Source organism: Zingiber officinale, chromosome 3B, assembly GCF_018446385.1.
Source record: "Zingiber officinale cultivar Zhangliang chromosome 3B, Zo_v1.1, whole genome shotgun sequence".
Taxonomy (NCBI): Eukaryota; Viridiplantae; Streptophyta; class Magnoliopsida; order Zingiberales; family Zingiberaceae; genus Zingiber; species Zingiber officinale.
The window spans coordinates 4,774,559-4,795,264 of record NC_055991.1 but is presented as its reverse complement, the minus strand read 5'-3'; the positions used below and the strand labels follow the sequence as shown (position 1 = coordinate 4,795,264).

The window sequence follows — 20,706 nt, the reverse complement described above, 5'->3', positions numbered from 1 at the left end:
GGGTGAATCTCCTCTACAGGGTCAACGCTCCGCGGCGGTTGAGGTCCCTTTTTATTTTTTCAAAATCTTAAATTTTATTAAATAATTAAATGCATTCTCTAAAATTTAAAAAAACTAAAAAAAATCAATCTTCTCCAGAAAAACAAAAACACAACCTTGACTTTGTTCAAAAATACTTTGTAGTCTAATTACGAAGAAATGAGGACATACTGACTCGCCTAAAAAAAACAGTGCCACTACATCAGTCCAGCAATTATCAAGTAAATATGAAAGCTGTACTCTATGTTTATTAAGCACATTAAATAAACAATTCCAGTCACATTGGGGACTTAAAGGGATAGATCTATAACTTTCATAGAACTTTGTTTCTTATTTTTAATGTATTGTCGGGTGTATCCTCAAGAGCAGTAGTAGCTGATGGATATGGAACGAGGATACGAAGCGCTATAATGGCCGGAGTTCACTGATCTCTCAGATAACTTCAAGAGCAGTTGCGCTTTCTTCTTGTATTCCACTCTGACTGGAGGAACCAGCAGGAATGGTATTATTTAAGTCTGCCTCAGTGACAGAGTCTGGAACTCTCGTTTCTCCTTCCTTCCCGTCATCTGAACTTGCAACCGACTGTGCATCTCCGGTAGGCTGCTTTTGAGGAAGTGGTTTTGGGCGGCGAATGGCATCTGCAGCTCCTGGCATCACAATGGCTGGTGGTTGAGGCGGAACCCATCCCCGCGGCTTCAGTCTTTCGTTTGATTCAACACCATAATGCAACTGCTTTTGCTGCTCTTCGGTTTCCATTTCAGTGATTCTCACATTCTTCTTTGACCACCAGGGCTCTGAGGTATCATAGCCATTCACATTCCTGTCAGGTGGAGGTCCATAACCATCGTCTATTCTCGAACCCAAGCGTTCTTCACTAGTTTCGTGCTGCAGGGAATAGCTAGGTCTCTGCTGAGCTGAACGAGCAACCTCCCATGGCTGTTAACATACTTCAATTAGCGTAAAGACCAAAAATGCAGCAAGGAAAATTACACAGGTCCAACTCGATGATAAAGCTCAAAATGTGAAATATTTGAAACACAACATAATCTTGAAACAATATGATTTCTAAAAGCAAGCTGTCATTAAATGACCATTGCAAACATTGATAAATGAGAGAAAAAGTTGCTCACATTTTCACAGCCAATCCTAGTTGATGAATGCCATTAAACTGTGTTAGTTCACAATATTCAGGATGGATTGGTGTTTGGAATCTTACTCCGCTGAACTTGATGCAAGGCCATAGCACTAATAACATACAAATCCCTTAAACCAATTTTTATTCTTTTACTAGAGTTTTCTTTGTCATTCTTCTACCTCTAGCATCCTCAATTCCAGTAATCCAACTCATCTAACTCTGAATTCTTTTCAACATTTTCATAGCATCTTAAAATATTCTCTCATTTCATGATGTATAGGAACATCTATCTATGCCGCACTGACTTATCTATGACCAAGCAACACACATGATTTACAAAATATGACAAATCAAATATGGTTAGCAGCCCACCGTCTAACATTTTGAATGTGGTTTAACCTGCAACAAGCCTAAATTCTGGATATATCCTACTGCAACCAAACTAAATCTCACCCACAATTTGGCAACATAGTAGTATGCTCTTTTATCCTTGTCACACCATTTTGTAAAACGTGTTGTAGATTTACAATGTAAGCTTGAACCAACTTGTCTCTCATTAATCTAAGCCAACTTAAGCTTAGCAAATGTGAAGACAGATTTCCTTGCATTTCTAAAAGATGCCAGTTCAGATTACCTAGGTTTGGGAATAGAATGATAGTTTTTGGTTGCACAGCACCTATAATCAAAATAACAAAACTGATTTTGCACAATTTTCTAAAGTGACAAACGTTGTTTCTATTGAACATTATTAGGTTCATAATAAAGTCCTTCAAATTTCAAAAACATTAAATTCTCTGCATGATGCTTCAACAACAACAACAACATCAACAACAACAACCAAGTCTTATCCTACTAGGTGGGGCTATATGAATCCTTTTATGCCATTAAACTCTATCTCCTACTATCTCATCATCTAGACTTAAATCCTCTGCATGATGCTTAAAGAGGGAAAATTCACAACAAATGTGAAGAGGCATGACAGTGGGTTTATATTGCTATTACCTATATATTTGATTTTTAATAAATCAAGAACATTTTATGCAGAGCACCTGCAATCAAGACCTAATAAAACACCCAGCTAAATCAAAAGTTTAAGCAACTAACTTAAGGACACCCTTAAACAATGAAGTTTGGTACTACATGAATATGCAATCATAGTGAAGCTGCATACCTCGGTGTATGAGTTCCTGTTGGCTGCAGTTAAAGATTCCCTTAACATAGGCGGTGGTGAAGACCTCACTGACAGTGATCACAGTATAAGAGAAAATGGCATTTAAAAATATTCAATAAAAACTGCAATAAAAAATTTATGCAAATTTATAGATAATAAATAACCTTCTCCATAGCTGGTAATTGGTGGGCTGTTAACTTTAACACGCTGAAAAGGTTTTAAAAAAAATGGATGAATGAGATTTTTGTGGATAATACGATCATAGGCACTCTGATGTGAACAGAGTTTGAAATCGTATAGAAAAGTGGAGTGGCAAAGATAACTTTCTGTTCAAAAATAATAATAATAACTTGCATATGAGTGTTTGACCTGAGAAGTTCTCCATGTGTTGTTAGCTGTACCTGAAGGTCATCCCAAAATGAGAATCATTGAGATTGCATTTGATGCATTTAAAAATAAAACAGTTTAATCAATCATTTACTTGTTATAGTTGTTAGCCAAGATGAAATGTGAATAGTAAATGACAAGATTAGTGATACATCATTGCTTTCCATATTGGGGTCTTGAGATTCTAGTGCAAGCAGATACGTGTGCAGACTTGTGTATGTACAGTTATATACAGAATTGAGGATAAGGAGAAAAATATATATATATATACTTAGCACCCACCCATATATTTAGACAAACAATGAGTATATACATTTATATAGAGAATTGATGGTACGGGCAATACTTAGCAACCACCCACACAGATACGTGTGTGGACATCTAATATCTATATCCATTGACATACATACTTGAGGGTATGGGAAATTCATATTATTAGGGATCATTTCACATAAAATATTTTCTTAGAAATTATCTTCGTTGATTTCCAGTGTTTGATACAATGTAAATTCTGGTCAATGGAGAATATTCAATTGGTCAACTGAAAATGTTGGCTTCTTTGGGGAAAATGACTTCGACTTGAAATGAGGGGAATTCATTTTCCCATGTGAGCCCATCCACTCTCTCTCCCACATGAGGCGTTTCCGCCTCCATGTGAGTCCCCTTTGGCAGTTGAAGGTCACAGTGAGTGTATGGTAAGGAGGCACTGGAAACATTTTCAGTATCACAACCATATAGCACAATGTAATATACTTTTCATTGAAATTTTTCTTAAAATATTTTACAGACATAAACTATTTGCTAAGCAAATAAATAGATCCTTGGTGAGCTAGATATGATGTATGAAACTGTCAAAACCAAGGAATGATCGTTCAGTTTAGTTCTGTGCAAATCAACTATCCTCAATAACTCAATACTATGAGTAACTTGCGTATTATGCGTGAGATGAATCACTAACAATCGATAATTCAATTAAAGATTCCATATAAGAAATTCAAGATCCTCAATAACTTACAACTACTGGACATGAATCATTTGAGAGAAATCAGTCAGAACCAAGACTGCAGGGATGATTTTTTTTTTTTTTTCAACTCACCATTCCCAGTTGTATGCATGATATTCTCATATATAGGCTTATCTTCAGAGAATCTGTCATCCCTTGTGCTTTCCAATCTACGAATAGCATCACCCATGGATTTCATTTCCTTAACTTGAACATCTAGTGCTGCCATGAAACCCTCAAAGTACTTTCTCTCTAATTGCAGAAAAGACTCAAAATGGGTTACAAGAAACAACAACTGAAAAATATTTAAAAAACAGAATAAACTAGTACACCTTCACTTTTGGAGCTTAGCAATTCTTGACTTGCTTTAGCAACAACAGCAGCAGATGCAGCAGCTGCTTTTGCAGCTTCTGCTGCTTCTTCAGCTAGTTTAGTGCTCAAACTACCCTCCTCAGATTCTTTTTCTTCAGCCACAACTTTCTTGATCCATGCTTTCAACCGAGGAATGAACACATTCTACAAAAGAGTTATGCAGAAGAAGATCAAAAGTATAGAAGCAAATTTCTAACAAATAATGAACAAAGAAACCAAACAGAGAAATTCTATATTCTATTTTATATTCAAATGGCATAAAGATATGAGCCAACAAGAGTACCTTGACAAGAACAGCACTCCCAAAACCTGAAGCAGCAACCACCCCAGCTGCAACAAGTGCATGAGACAAGTGAAACCTTCTTGGCTGTTGGCTTGGAGATGCTGAAGCCACAGTGATGGGAGGACCTGCTGGTTGAGGAGTTTGTACTGGATCTTGGGGTTGCAAGGTGTTAAGCGATTTTGGCTGTGAAGCTGTAATAATTAATGTATATTTAATACTTGAAAGCTCTTTGGCATACAAGGTAATTAGTAAAGATTAATTACAAATTACTGATAAGCTTTACAGCAGAAAGAAAAATCATATTAAAGAATCTAATCTTCTGGATCATGCACTATTTGGTATTATTGAAATGTATGCTAAAAAGTAAAAACAACAATTATATTTGTAAACATAAGTGGTGGAATTAATTTATTGAAATCTGCAATGAAAAAGGTTGTATTGTAAGCATACAAATTTAAGTAACAATGCAGTCACTTGGCTAGTAAAAGTTCAATTTCCATAAGAAAATTAACAAATACAAATATAACTGATGATTATGTTTTAGTGCATCTCATCCAGCACTTTAATATGATTTGCATCTTTCAATTTTAAATTGCATATATTCTGAAACTTTTGGTGTATATAGTTAACGACAATACTAAAAGTATTAGGGAAGCTTTGTTATTTTTCATTGCTATGAACAATCCTTCATCTGAAGCACTAGCCACCACTGCAAAAAATTACCAGTGTTTGTAGTGTAAACTTGTCCATTTGTGGCATTGGATGATGGATCCTGTAAGAAATGAAACATCCAATTTCACATCAAGAACAACATAATGTATTATCAAAGTCATTAAAGAAGAGGCGTACATAAAAGGACAACAAATTTGTGGGTCCCCAATTCATTAAACATAAACAGGTTATCAAACTTACAGGCACACGCCGGAAGGCTTCATCTATTTCCTCCTTGGTTAAGCCTTTCTTTTCTAGAAAAGAACGCCTATGAACAACTGGGGAACTTCTTACTTTTGGGTGCGACAGAAAGTTAATAGCATTTTGAACTTGGTCTTCTCTCAATACTGGTGCTTCAGAAGTTTCATTGGCAGCATCAATCTTGGCATTCGTACCCCCATTGATTGGTATTTTTGTTTCAGATCCTGCAGAAATAATATAAGATTAAAGCCATGAATTCCATGTGTATCAAGTTTTCCAAAGTCATGTAGAAAGAGTTGGAGCATAGGTAAGAGTATCGGTATTAGTATTGAAAGTTCAAAACACATATTAGCCGTTTCTAACGATAAAAAAGAATGAATGTGAAGCCCAGTAATAACCAGTGCTTACAAAAGCCAATTGAACTAAATATCTTCTTTCACCAGTGCATATACAAGAAGTTGTACGGAGTTGAAGTTTAGAGAGCTCGCTATCGAAGGAAACTGAACTAAATATACCCTTTCAATCAACTTGGTGATACAGAACTACCTCTCCTAACTCCGGCGAACTTCAAATCCGCTACTCCATGGAAACATGCTGAGACGATAGATCAACTCCCAGGTTCCAAGTTCCCATTTTTAACCACAGACTATGGGAAATCAATCCACAAAGACAAGAACAAAACCCTAATCATAAAATACAGTCGCGAGTTGACCACCAAACCAATCGGTCAAACAAAATTACGACAACGCAAACTAGCAGAGTAACCTGAACAGAAATCTGAGACGATCGGAGACCGACCGACAATCGGGAATCATAGTATATCGATGGGAGAAGAGACGCCGAAGCATCACCTGGAGTAGGGGGATTCTGGGGGGGAGATTGGGACTGCGGCGCCATGGGCGACGCGGAGGTTTGATCTGGCCGGTCCATGTGCGATCTCCTTTCCTCTCTCCTCCTCTGCGATGTATGGAAGTACAACCGGAGAAGGGACGACTCCTCGACGGTCAAACGGGATAAGGTAGATCGATCAGATTTAGCACGCACACAATAATTCGAGGGATTCGAATGGAAACGGAGTCTGGATATTCGTATGCCCTTTTCTGATCCTCCAATATATATCTGACATTATCTTTATATTAAAGATTCCTTTTTTAAATAAAAAAATGCACTAATGCTCTATTTATCTTTTATTATATAATTTAATAATCATCAAAATAGAGCTAATCATCTTTAATATGTTCGATATTTCATTATATATTGTCCGGATTTAATTGAGTTAGTAAGTGACAGATTAATTGTTACGTCAAGTTTTAAGATCGAATTTTAAGATTGACGGAGCGTAAATTCTTATAATCGGTGTAAATTCACTTCAGTTGTTATTTATCTTCTTAGTTATCATGATTTACCTCCTTTGTATTGGAATTGATTGACACATAAGGTATTAGGATTGAATTTTGAAGTTGACGGGACATAAATCCCTATAACTTGTGTAAACTCATCCTACATGTCACTTGTCTTATCAGTTAACATGATTTTTATGTCTTTCATATTAATTTTGAAACGGATTAATAAAGACATTGGGACGAACATATGCACCTTTTTGTCATATATTTCATTCTATATTAATTACCGACACTTGATATTTGTATGAATAATTATTCTAATAAATTTTAAAATTAATTTTTAAACGTGTAAAAATATTTTATCGAATGTCTCATCGTCTTGTACAGGACAAATATTCTAATGAACTATGTGCATTCCAGTGATTATCATTTTAAACCTCATGTTTTTATTGGCTAAAATTTAGTGTTTTCCCCCTTTTTTTTTAGAGGAAAAATGTTATAAGAAAAGCAAATACTCATGTTTGGATAAATATAAAATTTAAACTTATAATTTAGATAATATTTTTCAAAAACCTTACTAATTGAGCTAGTAGTGACATCCTCAAATTGATAATTAAATAATAGATTATAACTAAATTAAATTAAATGTTCCTTGACCTTATAATTAGTGTCTTGCAATTATAAATTAATAACTATTTGGCCCATTTATTCTCTCTTTCAAATTCAAAAATAAATTTGCTATTAAATCTCACTTGACTTTATATAATCTATACCTTTTTAGTTTTAATCATGAGGCATCCTCTAGTTCGAGATGAAAGCAATAAGGAGCTGGATTAAAAATAATAAGAAGTTAAACTCCTTTCAACAATATTAATATGCATATTTAAATTTTAAATCTTGAATTAGAAGTATTTAAAATTTAACTCATGTGAAGCCAGAAATTGTAATCCACTGGACTGATCTCGAGCTAATCGGAAAAAAAAAAAAACCTCAGGCTCAACGGGAGTCCGGAATTTTTAATTTATAGACCCTGGGCCCTCATACATACATGTTCTTATCAGATGTTCTTTTTTTTTTAAAGAGGTGTAAATAAATCGTGCCAGTTCACTATGTTTTTTAAATTGACTTAAAAAGTATTCGATTCGTATTCAAAATGATTGAATTCGGACTGAACTTGAACATATTCAAATATTTTTTTTTAAGTTAAATTCGAATCTAAACTATTTTGTTCAATTATTCATGACTCATGAGCCACTTATAAGTTGAACTCGAATCGAATTTTAATTATTTTTATATATTTTTAACTTATTTAAATTAAAGTTTGAATAATTCAAACCGAATTCAAATTTAATACATTTCGAATAATTCAAATATACTTGAATCAAGGTTTTTGAACAATTTGAATCGAACTCGAGCTCGAATTTTATTTTTAATCGAGTTCGAGCTAAAATTATTTGTATATTCGAGCTTCGAATGTCATATATATTTTTGAGCTTGAATTCAAATAACAATATTTTCATATTATTCAACTTGATTCAAATCGTTTGCACCCAAGCTTCAAATCATTTGTACCCTAGTTCCTTCCTTTCTCTCACACATCCTAATTATAAATCTCAACTGTAGCTCTTCCTCAACGTCGTCGACTCCCTTGGTAAAGCATGGGTAAGCCAAAACATGGCTCTGCCCTTGCTTGGGATGATTAAGTGTTTATAGCCTCCATTGTTAGATACAAACAATCTGTTGCCAGAGATATATAGGATATTAGCTGAATTTAAACTGCTATGAATTATATTCAATTTACAGTTGGGATAACCTGAGCGGATAATCTCAGGGCGCCAGCAGGAGGGTTTCTGCTACGAGCCGAAGAATTGCCGAGCAAGAAGATCGGTTGAGCCGCTAGTCTGTGTTGCCGAGCGGCGGATCGACCGAGAGGGCAGGTTGACCAAGCGGAGGGTGGGTCGGCCGAGAGGGCGGATCGGCCAAGAGGGCGGGTTGGCCGAGCGGAGGGCGGATCGACCGAGTGAGCAGGTCGACAGAGAGGGCAGGTCGGCCAAGCACAGGGTGGGCTGACCGAGGCCTGCGAGAGTCGCAGTTTCCTTGAAACAGATTTGCCCCCACCTCCGGCTGTGCTTCAAGGCTTACTCGGGTCATCTGTTTCTCAGGATATAATGGTATGACCGTGAACCCCACCAAACACTGGTGGTCACGGCGAACTGAGTGACACCCGATCACTATCACGGGCACTCTGCCAAGCAGAAGTTGCACGACAGAGGAGGGGAATGAGGTGGAGAGCTTCTACTTGCTTCGTTGGTGTCTATCTTCTGCTTGTGATCGCATCCTTCTTATATAGGAGCTCAGATCAACGGCAGTGTTAATGGTCGATTAATGACCATTACTAACCGAGCAGTGAAATGTCTACTGTTTCACTCATTTTACGTGGCAAAACGTTGGTTGTTCCACTTGATGAATTTTGCCCCGACCGATCCGGCATTCGGTGCGCGCAGGTCGTGCTTGTACACGAGTCAACATTATTCAGTGCAATCCGGGCCCTGGATTTACACCCCTCCTGCGCACCCATGCGTGAGAGAGAGTCTCTCCCCATGCATTTGTTTACATCCTCAATGCATGTGAATCAATATAAACCAACAAGCCTTGAAGCTCCCAATGTGGGACTAAAGTCTCATCCACAATGGAGTTTCTCTCTTCTTCCACCTCTTCTCCATTCACATATTTAACAATCCCCCACATGAATGGAGATAGGGTATGTGATAGCATTTAGTAGTTGAGTCAAGTATAGAATAGGTAGGTTTTACCCTTTGAACCTTTCCTTGTGAAGATTTGGTTGCTTACTAGCTGATTGTAGACACGAAGTCCTTGAATTATACTGTCGTCTATGTAAGTAGTGACAAATCTCACCCAAGACTCCCTGATACAACTCAGTTCTCATGAGTGTGTTCGTTCTTGGCCATGAACATGCCTGGTTCTGTGAGAAGCTCTAAGAATTGTGCCTCCAATTCTTTTCGAAGCGGACTCACTTCTTTCTCACATAGGTGATCCCTCAAAAGCTGTCATCTACTCTTCTTGATCATTAAAAGCCTATCAGCTTACCCGGGTCTAATCACTGTTTTATTGGGTTATTCCCCATAGTGTGTCTAGTTAGTGCAGATTAGTTGTCCCTTTGAACCTAGTTATTGGGATCTCCAGTTAGCATAGGTTGGGTGTCCTCTGCACCGATCGCTGACAACGATATCAAGCTCATTCCTCGTGAGGAGCTTGCAACTAACTCTCGATTTAACCCTTTGGTTAACAAATCCGCTAGGTTATCTTTTGACTTCACATAGTCAACAGTGATAACTCCCGTTGAGAGTAGTTGTCTAATAGTATTATGTCTACAACGTATATGTCTAGACTTACCATTATACAGATGCCTCTATGCCCGACCGATTGTTGATTGACTATCGCAATGTATGCAAATCACCGACACAGGTTTCAGCCATCGTGGAATATCTTTTAAGAATTGTCATAGCCATTCAGCCTGTTCACCACATTTGTCAAGAGCTACAAACTCAGATTCCATCATAAATCTGGTTATTACTGTTTGCTTAGAAGATTTCTTGGATATGACTGCACCTACTATAGTGAAGACATATCCACTCGTAGACTTAGTCTTTTATGTCAGATATCCAACTTGCATCGTTGTATCCTTCGATCACAGCAGGATATCTTGTATAGTGTAGTCCATATTCATGAGTATACCTCAAGTACCTCAGTACTCTTGTTATCCCTTTCCAGTGCTCAACACCGGGATTACTCGTGTATCTACTCAGTTTGCTTACTACGTAGGCCAAGTCTGGTCGTGTACAACTTATCAAGTACATCAGACTTCCAATCACTCGAGAGTACTCTATCCGAGAGATACTTTCACCTTAATTTTTCGATAGATGTTGACTCGTATCTATCGGCGTTCGTGCCAACGCAGTATCACCCTTGGTGAATTTCTCAAGAATTTTACCCACGTAATGGGACTGACTAAGAACAAGTCCTTTTGTTGTTTTAAGAATTTTGATTCCTAGAATCACATCAGCTAAATGAAAACTAGAAAGTCTCTTTACAGCAATATAAGCACAAAAAATTAGAAACTAAATGAAAACTAGAACGTGTACAAGTGTTGTTGCAAGAATGTTTGTTGTACTTAGCTTCTTGAACCAAGACTATATTTATAGCCTTGGTCAGGGTGCCTGGAAGGATTCCAGGCACCTGGAATGGGATAGAAATTTATCCCCGACGTAATAGTCAACGACCACATCAATGCTGATAATATTTGGGTTTCGAGCGCCCGAAATAGGTCTGAGCGCCTGAGCCCTCAAAGTCAACCCTGTTGACTTTTTCGATTTGGGTACTCTGCTCCGGTGTTGCTCGCCTTGGTCCGGGTCTTCCGCTTCGGCTCTGCTCGTTTGGGTGATTTCGGTCAACCAAAATAAGGTTCACCCGAACCCAATTTCGGCATTCCTTTGAGCAGGCTTCCGCTCCAGCTTCTCATCCCTTGAATGTCGTGCACGTTCTTCTCGTCCACTGATGTACTCTTCTGCGGTGCCTCGTCTTTCAAACGCACTGAGCCCATCGGTTCTCTCCTGTGTCATCCTTCTCGCTAACCGCATCTTCCGCTCGACTTCCTATACTCCTATACACTTAGACACATGGATACAAAATCACAGGACCCAACTTAACTTGTTTGATCACATCAAAATAACCTTGGGATTCCAACAAATCTTACCAAAAGGTGCATCAAGGGAATCTGGATGAGACTCAGCCTAAAGGTGTACAACACACTATCCCGCAGCAAGGAAGGGAGTTGGAGCTGCATCCCGACCAGTTTCTTTGAAGCAGTGAAGCAATCAAGCTTGTGCTGATGGTCTCTTAACTCAGAAGGAGGAGGAAGACCTGAGTGCCACTCAGTGGGCCAAGCCACAGGGACTTTCAACCTTTATTTGAAGAAGGCACGCCTGTAAAGAACTTACACCCAACTTGAGATTGTACCATAAAAATGCCAGACTCTGATCATTTGAAGGAATAGAAATGGTGAAAAAGTTGAGGAGTCAAAGGAAGGTCATATAGACGGCATAGAATTACCATCCCACACATAGAACATAAGGCATTGAGAGCAAACTGGGATAAGGGGATACAAAAGTACTACTTAACTTTTAAAAGAAAGAGGGGATAAGGAAACGAATACCACCAAAAAACTGATCCCTGAAGAAGGTCACACAACCAGGAGGAGGATGACATGGATGATCATCAGGCCCAAGAATGTGGAAGGTGTAGTCGTCAGAAAGTTTCAGGCTAGCCTGCACCAACTTAAGATCGCTCCTTGGTGTTAGCCTTTTTGCATGTCATGTGGCACCCCAAATTGATAAAGATTGGAACTCACATAAACTAAATGAAACACGTATAGTAAGGAGTCCCAAGTCGTATTTTTCCAAGGATTAAATAGTAAATGTGTGTAAATTCTAGAATTGGTTCCAATCAAAATCTAATTCCATTTGAATACATCTTATTTCCAAAAGTGCACAGGAACAATCAATAATAAAATGTAAGAAGGTTCATTCTCATCTAAACATGATTAAGCTTCATCTCATCAAGTAAACAACAATTAAATCAGATTCTTATGTAACATGGTATCAAATGCATCAACTAAACTGTCTTTTATTTAAGTTCACAAAAAATAAAGCTTTCAAGCATTCCTCCTTCACATTCTCAATAGCCATGACTAACACTCAAGTTCTCATTGAAATTACAAGAACCGAAAATAACCTTTCATTCACCATCACAATCAATTTCAACATTCAACTTATCAACCAAGACTTAAATTCAGAACCTCAATCAAGAGTATTAATAGAGGTAAGCAATGAGAAGGGTAAATGATTCATTCATCAATCAAGCACATTTACAGCCACATCAAAATTCATTTAATCAAACAAGAGTTTTCTAAATTCATGAATTGAAACTAACTTGTTCTTGTTGAAATAGAAACATAAAATTCTAAACTAGAAATGGATTACAAACTAAGTTAGTAGCTAATCATGGATGGAATTGCAGAAATCTTAAGGCAAACAAATAAAATTCGGATTGCAAGAAATCTAAAGGAATTTGAATTGCAAGAAAGAAACCAGTAATAGAATTACAAAAAAGTAAATCAGATCTAAGGATCTGAGCAATGTGAGACAATTCAAAGACAACTAATGAAGAAAACTAAAACCCTAAACGTTCCACAAACCAAATCCTTGCGGCAGCTTCTTCACCCTGCTGTCACTACAGGACCACCGTAGAGAACGCCCATCTGATGATCAGCTTTGAATCTTGAGCTATCAACTAATCCACCGGATGATCACAGCCTCAGAGAACGCCCATACAACTCACATCCGAGTGGAATCCACATTGCACGAAGAAACAGAGCTGGAATCTGGAACTTTCCCACGCCAATCGATTGATCAGATCGATTCCAGCGTTGCGGATGGAATGGAGAACGCGAGTATGATCGGAGCCTTAGAGAACGCCCATCCAGCTCCGGTGATGATGGAAATTGCGGATCGGAGAACGCCCCTGCATCCGGATGGCGGAAATGGACAGAAACACAACATCGCGGACTGGAGAACGCCCCTGCCGCTTCTGTGCCCTCGGATGATGATCGTCGGAGCTCAGGAATCGCCGCCGATGAAGAACACTGCTCTCAGATCTGGTTTTGGTGAACGGGAGCTGCGGATCGCGCGAAGAAGGCAACACTGTAGACGAAAATCGCGACCGAGCCCAAGGAACTGTAGCTTCTCACGCGCCTTTTAAATCCTACTCAAATCTGATCCAACGGTCCAGAACTCTCTGAGCTTGATCAACGGTGTAAAATGGCCTAAAATATGATCCAACAGTACTGATCTTCATCTACGGTCCAGATCTACTCCCCATTAGGTCGGATGGATCAGATGCTTAACGGATGGCTCAGATCTCTCCAATCTTCAATGGATGGTCCAAAACACTCCAAGGCTTGATCGCTTTGTTTAGCCCTAGATTTGAGCTCAAATGTGGCATGATCTGATCGGGTCCATGACCCTTTTGATGCCTAAAAAATAATAAACAAATATTAGCATCAAATACCATGGAAATAGGTTAATTTGCAATTAGGTCCAAAATCATATGCAATTATGAAATACAATGTAAAATGTAAGATAAGGCTATGAAAAGACCAATAAAAATATGCATTATGATTCAAAATAATATAACAAAATCATGGTTATCAAATCCCCCACACTTAATCTTGGACGTCCCGTTCAAGTAAAGAAACCCTAAACATCATCTCCATAATAATTCCATAGCAATACCTAAAAGATAGTAAGAAGTAATTAACTAAGGTCATCTTAAAGATCACAAACAATCATGAATACAATTCAAACAATAATCAGTAGGTATGATAGTTTCAATCCAATTGACAAATTAAGCAAGTTGCAATCTCACAATGGATTTACCTATTCTAACTCTCACCCTCAAGCATGCATAAAAGTGGAGCTCACTCAATGTCACTCACAACATTTCACTACCATAAGCTTGCTTATTTTCTAATTCTCCACCACTATAAAATTGCATACATGAATCAAAAAGATTTTATCATCAAGAATTGAAATGGAATCAAGAAGAACAATTAAAGTGAATGAAATGGCAAAAGAAAAGAATTCAATGAAAAATTGAGAAGATGAGAGTATTGGAGGAATATACTTGATGAGTTGATCATTTTAATGTGAAAAGAGATGAATACCATTTGTTATTACTACTTCAAAGTATCAAGCTAACCTCTCCTTCAATTTGAATGCAAACATAGAATCTTGATACTCTATCTCCAACTTTGATACTCTCTTGAATGTGTAATTTCATTCTTCACTATCATTGTTTTTTTTTCTTTTCACTATTTTTGCACTTCAATTCAGCATTTTGAAACTAAAATAATAAACTCAAATCATGAAGAAGATGTCCCTCCACCACACTTAAAGTATTGACCGTCTCGGGCAATAGAACAACACATGCCATTCAAAAGCTTGATACACTTTTACCACTGTTTTCTTGTCTTTATTATGCCGTTTTTATTTTCTTTCCGCGTCTGTTTCTTTTTCTGTGGTGTTTCTAGTACAGAGCAACACTAAGATTGGACACAAACTTACTTTATTTGTTTTTCTTCATCCTTGCCACTATTTTTTCCATTTACCACATTGATTCGTGAGTTCCATGTATAATCATTTTAGTTTCAATTCCCTCTGAACTAGCTTACAATTTTAATCCTTGTTGTAGAGTTTCAATAGAGAACAGAATTGCAGTTCAGTGTCACCATGTTTTAGAATTAAATTCCAAAACTGTGGACTAAAATTTCAGCTCAATGCAACACCATATCTGAAATAATAAGAGCCTGATTTTAGTACATTTCTGATTAGAAAAACAGCTTACAACCCTCTTCATATTTGTTTCTGTCTAGAAAGTTCATAAGAAAAGTAGGCACAAATTAAGTTCAATGAATAAAGAATGATTGCAATACATCTTGTTATATTCGTGTTGCATATACTATGAAGACTAACAACTCAATTCCCTTAGCAAATTTCCTGGATTTCCAATTTATCACTCCCCTTCTTGACATAGCTTGTATATTGTATCCTTGCTGTCAAATGCCAAATTCTAAAGTTCAAACAGTTGCTTAAAATTCTGCTTACAACAGTCTCTAATTTCCAGCAATGCAGTGAAGCTATGCAGATTCAGCAACTTCTGAAATCAGCACATCAATTTTGATACAATAACTTGAATTCTCTTTCAAGATTAAAGTTCATGGATCACTCAACACCAATCTTCAATCCAATATACTGATTACTAATTGAAGTTTCCAGCAAATCCAGAATCATAGCAATAAACTCTCAATGGTCCACATCAGTTTCAACGAACCTGAATTCTGGATTCTGGAATTCAGCTAACATCAGTAAACAGGATCCCAGTTAAACCCAGTGAATCAAATCTTCACAAGTTTCAGAAATCTGGATAAGGTAATCATATTCAAAGTATTTCAGAGAGTTAGCTCAAGCTTTGAATCTGGACATAGTTTTTTTTACTGATAATGATTAACAAGTTTTTACTGATCAGAAGTTGGTGTCAAAAACTTGGCTCAACATCATTAACTTTGATCCCCTACCCACAATTTCTTTTCACAAAAACCTTGCTGTATTTTCTGATTTTAAACTCAATCAGATATTTTGTTTCATTTTAGAATTTTCCAACTTTAGATCCACTTTTGTATTTTAGAATTCTAACTTGTAGAACACTTGGATAAGGAAGAATAACATGTGTCAATGAGAAAACAAAAAGTTTACTAGAGTTCATCAATAACCAGGAAGTCATACAAAGAGTTTGGCACATAACTAACCCAAATTGATACACAACTGCTACTCTGCAACCAATCACTTGACAGTATAAGAATCTCAACAAATAACTTCCAAAGGTGAAGATGCCAATTAGCAATGACATGACAGGAGCTTCATTTCCAAAATTTACATTTAATCCTTGATAACCAAAGTTTACTGTTTTTCAACATTCATAACATTCTACATCAGACACACAATGAATTGCCAAGGAATTCATATCCCAGATTCTTCAGAAACCAAGTCCAGAAGCAATGTTAAATAATTTCTGCAGAATTTAACACAGCAACATTTCTTTGCACCATCCTCAGTAACCTACACTAACCAATCTTCTTGTTCAACTCTCCTATTTAGTTGAAGATTACTAATAACCACATTCTCCAAAGGCCATAGCAAAGCTCCTCTTCTTCTTTTGAACATTTCAAACAGTTTCTTGAATTTAGAATTTAGGGACAGCAAATGAATTGAAGTTTTCCAATTCTAAGAATCAAGTTCTGATCTGATGAAAAATTCCTGCATCTCAGAATTCAACTAATCTCCCCAAGGTTTAAGTTGTGCTATACAAATTATATTAAGAACTGAATCTTAATTATTGTTGTCCAGAATCAACAAATTGTATTGGCTTAAAATTGAAATTTCCATTTCATCATTCAAAATCAGATTCAAGATTTCAGATGTGCCATTTATATTCTGTATTTCAGAAATTCAAAATCAAGGAATCCTCATTTCTGAAAATCTGCATTCAAACATTTCCTTTCTACTTCTTAATTCTTGTAATTTCCTGGCTTCTGCTCTCTTTCAATTCTGCAGCTTCAACCATTTCTGACATCAGATTCTGTATCTGAGTTTCAGCAATTAAATTCAATGTAATCATTCCAAGTTGTCTTCAAAATTTGCTCTTATCACTGAAATGAAACACTAAGAACTTCCTCATCATCAGCTCATCCACTATCAGACATACAACTCCTGATTTCAGCATTTCATTTGTTTGCTTTAAAGTATTCCATTTAATGAGAGCTTGAGAATTCTGATACTCAAAATCACGTCAAAGCATAAAATTCAGAACTTGCAACTCATCAAATTCAAATCTCATTTCTGCAGATTTCACAAAACTGCAGCCAAATCAGCAATCTACAGCTACCAGCTGGCACTTTTAGAAATCCAAAACCTAGTCTTTAGTTTCGTAATTGTGATTCCAAGGCAGCTCCAGTTTAAATCATACAAAATTAGCTTGGAAAAGGAATCATTTGGCACTGGGATTGTTGGCACAAAATAGGGCTAAAATACTGATTCCAGAATTTAGAATCTGGAAATTTCAGCTTCTTGTCAAATTTAATTCCTCTTTTGAATTACTTCTTAAACTCGTGGTTAAATCTTCAGTGATTTCAGATCAAGAATTTAGTTAGCAAATCATCTCAGATTCATTCCTTTGAACAGTTCCCAGCTTTCAATCTATTGATTCTGAAACAGGGACCCTTAAGATTGCTGATACTAATTCTGTTTCAATATATTTCAGCCAAATTCCCCTAGCTAGCAAGCCTTTGAAGATAGCATATTTAATAATGAATCAAAATAGCTCAAATTAAATTCCATCCAGATTCGAATAGCAAGAGAATACACAGACTAGAATTGGCAAACACAGTTTGCAAATCCAATTCACAGCTTAATCTTGACATCCTCTTAAGTTTCTATTTTGCATTACTGCATTTTTTTCCTGCATTTCCATATCAACCTCACTGCCATGCTTCCACAGCAACAGATTTTCAGCATTTCGAATAAATCTTCTGTACAGATTTAGCTGCCACTCAAGTCCCAATTCATGGATTTCAAAATAGTTGTATAAAATAGCAATGCCCAGAAAAAACTTCCAACTCTAACTCTGAATTATTGCAACAATATCAGAAAAAACTTCCATCAACACAGCTTCAAAACCTCCAATTCCAATCTATTTCTGCAATACAGTAAAACAGATTCAGCATATTAGTTTCCTGGATTTCCATTCATTAGCTCTCCAACAATCTCTATCATTCATTCATGAAGATAATCTGGTTGAACTTGTTTTGTTTCTCAAATGGTTCAACAATCAGAAATTGTTCTTAAACTTCCTGCTGATAAGGAACTTGGATCCACAATCGGCACACCACAGTTCTGGAATTCCTTGGCTGAATTGTAGTCACTGTTTTTTTTTGCAAAACTTTCTTTGTCTTTCTTCTTCTGCATATTTGAATTCATCATAACAAAAGCAGATTAGTAACTCTGCTACTTCCAGCTTTTCTTCTGCTCTGTCTCTGTTTCTGTAGTTTTCATTCAGTTTCAGGTTTCCAACAGAAAAGTTCAAGGTTTAAGTGATTTGTACTAATTGTTTGAAGCAAAACTGCACTAACAGGACAAGCAAAAATAACATAATAAATTCAGAAATTGGATCCTACAATGATCTTTATTTAATTCAGATTTTGGTACTTCAAGATTCTGAATTCCAGAAATCATCTGTCAATGTGAAAATAAGAAATTTACTTTGGTTTCATTATGTTCAGAAATCTGCCAACTGCTATTTTCTTGACTCCAAGCTCACTGTCAAGTCCATTAACCAAATTCAATTCAAATACTAACTTCTATGGCCACAATTTCAGTCACCTCAAATATTAAGCTTCCAAATGCTAATAGAGCTCCACAAATATTAAATGTCTACCTCAGATTCATTACATGAATTCATTGAATGCTCTAATTCCATTTATATGCACATGTTGCAACATCCTTTTAATTTCTGCACACAACTATTTGACAACATACATCATTTTCAAGCAGATTCATCTCTAACACTTTTTTAGTTCAGAAATCACAAATCAGTTCCCTTCAAATTGTAGAAGACATGTAAGTAAATAAACCCAATATGTTACTGTGAATGCAAGAGCTCCTCTATTTTTCCTCACTAGTTTGAGAATTGGTGATAAAAGATTGATACACATTTGATACAACACCTAAATCTGAATTCCTATTCTGCCTCACTGCATTTCTGACTCCCAATTACAGCCTCTAAAACTTGTTTCTTCATTGCATTTAAAAACTCTTGAATACTTAGCCGGATCATGAAATTAATCTTGGAAGCAAACATCACACAAACAGGTTCCTGTTCTATAAATCTGCAATCTTCCAGCACTTTACAGTTTGTTCATCAAATTTAAGGAATTTAGGTTCAGAATGCTCTAAGTTTTGGCAGATTTGAAAAGATTGAGAGCTTGAATGAACTCATAACTGATTTAAAGGTCACAACAATAACAAATTCTGTGAATTGGATTTAGACACTGCTTGTGCCAATTTCAATTTGTAGAATGCCCAATTCTTTGTGTAGCTTCCTGAATAAAGTTTCAGAATTCTAAAATTCAGAAATAGTTCTTGATACTTCTAGTTTTGATCTGAATTTAACTCTTGAATTGCAATACTACTGTGATACAATGTGATCAGCTTCTGATTCCACACAGTAGCAATGTGCAGTCCAATTCCCACAGCCTTTCTTTTGTGTTACAGATTCAATTCCTTGCTCCAGATCAGAGAAAATTTTTCACCATTACATACCTGCACTTCATCACTTCTAATTGTTAACGAAAGGGCAAAGCTTCCTTTAAAAGAAAACCACACTTTGTCACTGAAATGATAGAGGTTAAACTTCATGTTGCTGCTAGTTGAAAAGAGCATGTATCTTTAGCACAACATTGACACTAAGCACTTCTTTTACATATTACTGCAGCCTCAATTTCCTGCGAGTTGAACTTCAAGTCTCTGCAACTTAGTCTCATAGATTTTTGCATCCTGCAATTAAGCTTTTGAGACAACCTTTCAGAAACTTGGGTGTTGAAATGCTGAAATTGATATCAACAAAAGGATTCTGAGCATTGTAAGAAACATTTCTGAATTTTCAACCAGACCTAAGGTCAATTCTCATGAAGCCATCCAAAACCTTCAACATCTTCAAATGTATACCAATCCTCCCCCACACTTAAACCTTTATCCATCTTGCAACTCTAACTCATCAATTATTCAACCAAAACTCTCAATTAAAGAATGACAAACAAAGATTGTCAAGAATTAAAATGCTAGATAAGAATATATAAAGAAAATTGTGAGGAAAGGAATTAGAAAGTATGAAGGGGAACAAAATTGACAAAATCCTCAATTTCCATGCACACAAATGCTATTGTGACTTTGAAAAGAAACTAAGCAAGTTCTAGAGTTTCAATTGCTATGAATGCATGCCACACAAGAGAGAATAATAGTGTATAGGCTTGAAGTGGTCCTCACTAGGTAATTTTTTTATTACAAACAAGCTCAATCAATCAAATTGAAATTCACCACCATTTTAACCAATATCATGCAAGAAAAGCATCCAATCATGTAAAATGACCTAAAGTTGATGATCAAATTTAAGAAGCTTTTACCATCTTAAAAATATTACATAGAAAATTCTCATGGAGACTTTTATTCAAATGACATGCTATATACTAAACAAAATACAAAATATGAAAGCAAAGTGTGGAAATAAAATGCAATTGCTAAGTATGGAACTAAAGACACGTATGAAGCAAGAATTTATTAACAAAGCATGAATTAAAATGCAAAAGAAAGTGAA

General features: G+C 36.4%; 1 protein-coding gene across 1 annotated transcript; it reads right to left on the bottom strand.

The window, feature by feature from the left end:
• Nucleotides 1–253: 253 nt before the first annotated feature.
• Nucleotides 254–6,407, bottom strand: LOC122055617 (peroxisomal membrane protein PEX14-like). Its single transcript, XM_042617137.1, has 10 exons — nt 6,154–6,407; nt 5,303–5,526; nt 5,114–5,162; nt 4,391–4,581; nt 4,068–4,251; nt 3,829–3,987; nt 2,715–2,746; nt 2,510–2,552; nt 2,346–2,413; nt 254–975 (listed from the first exon to the last, which is right to left on the bottom strand). The coding sequence occupies exons 1-10, from the start codon at nt 6,230–6,232 to the stop codon at nt 472–474; spliced, it is 1,533 nt and encodes a 510-aa protein (XP_042473071.1). The 5' UTR covers nt 6,233–6,407; the 3' UTR covers nt 254–471.
• Between the last annotated feature and the right edge of the window lie 14,299 nt (nt 6,408–20,706).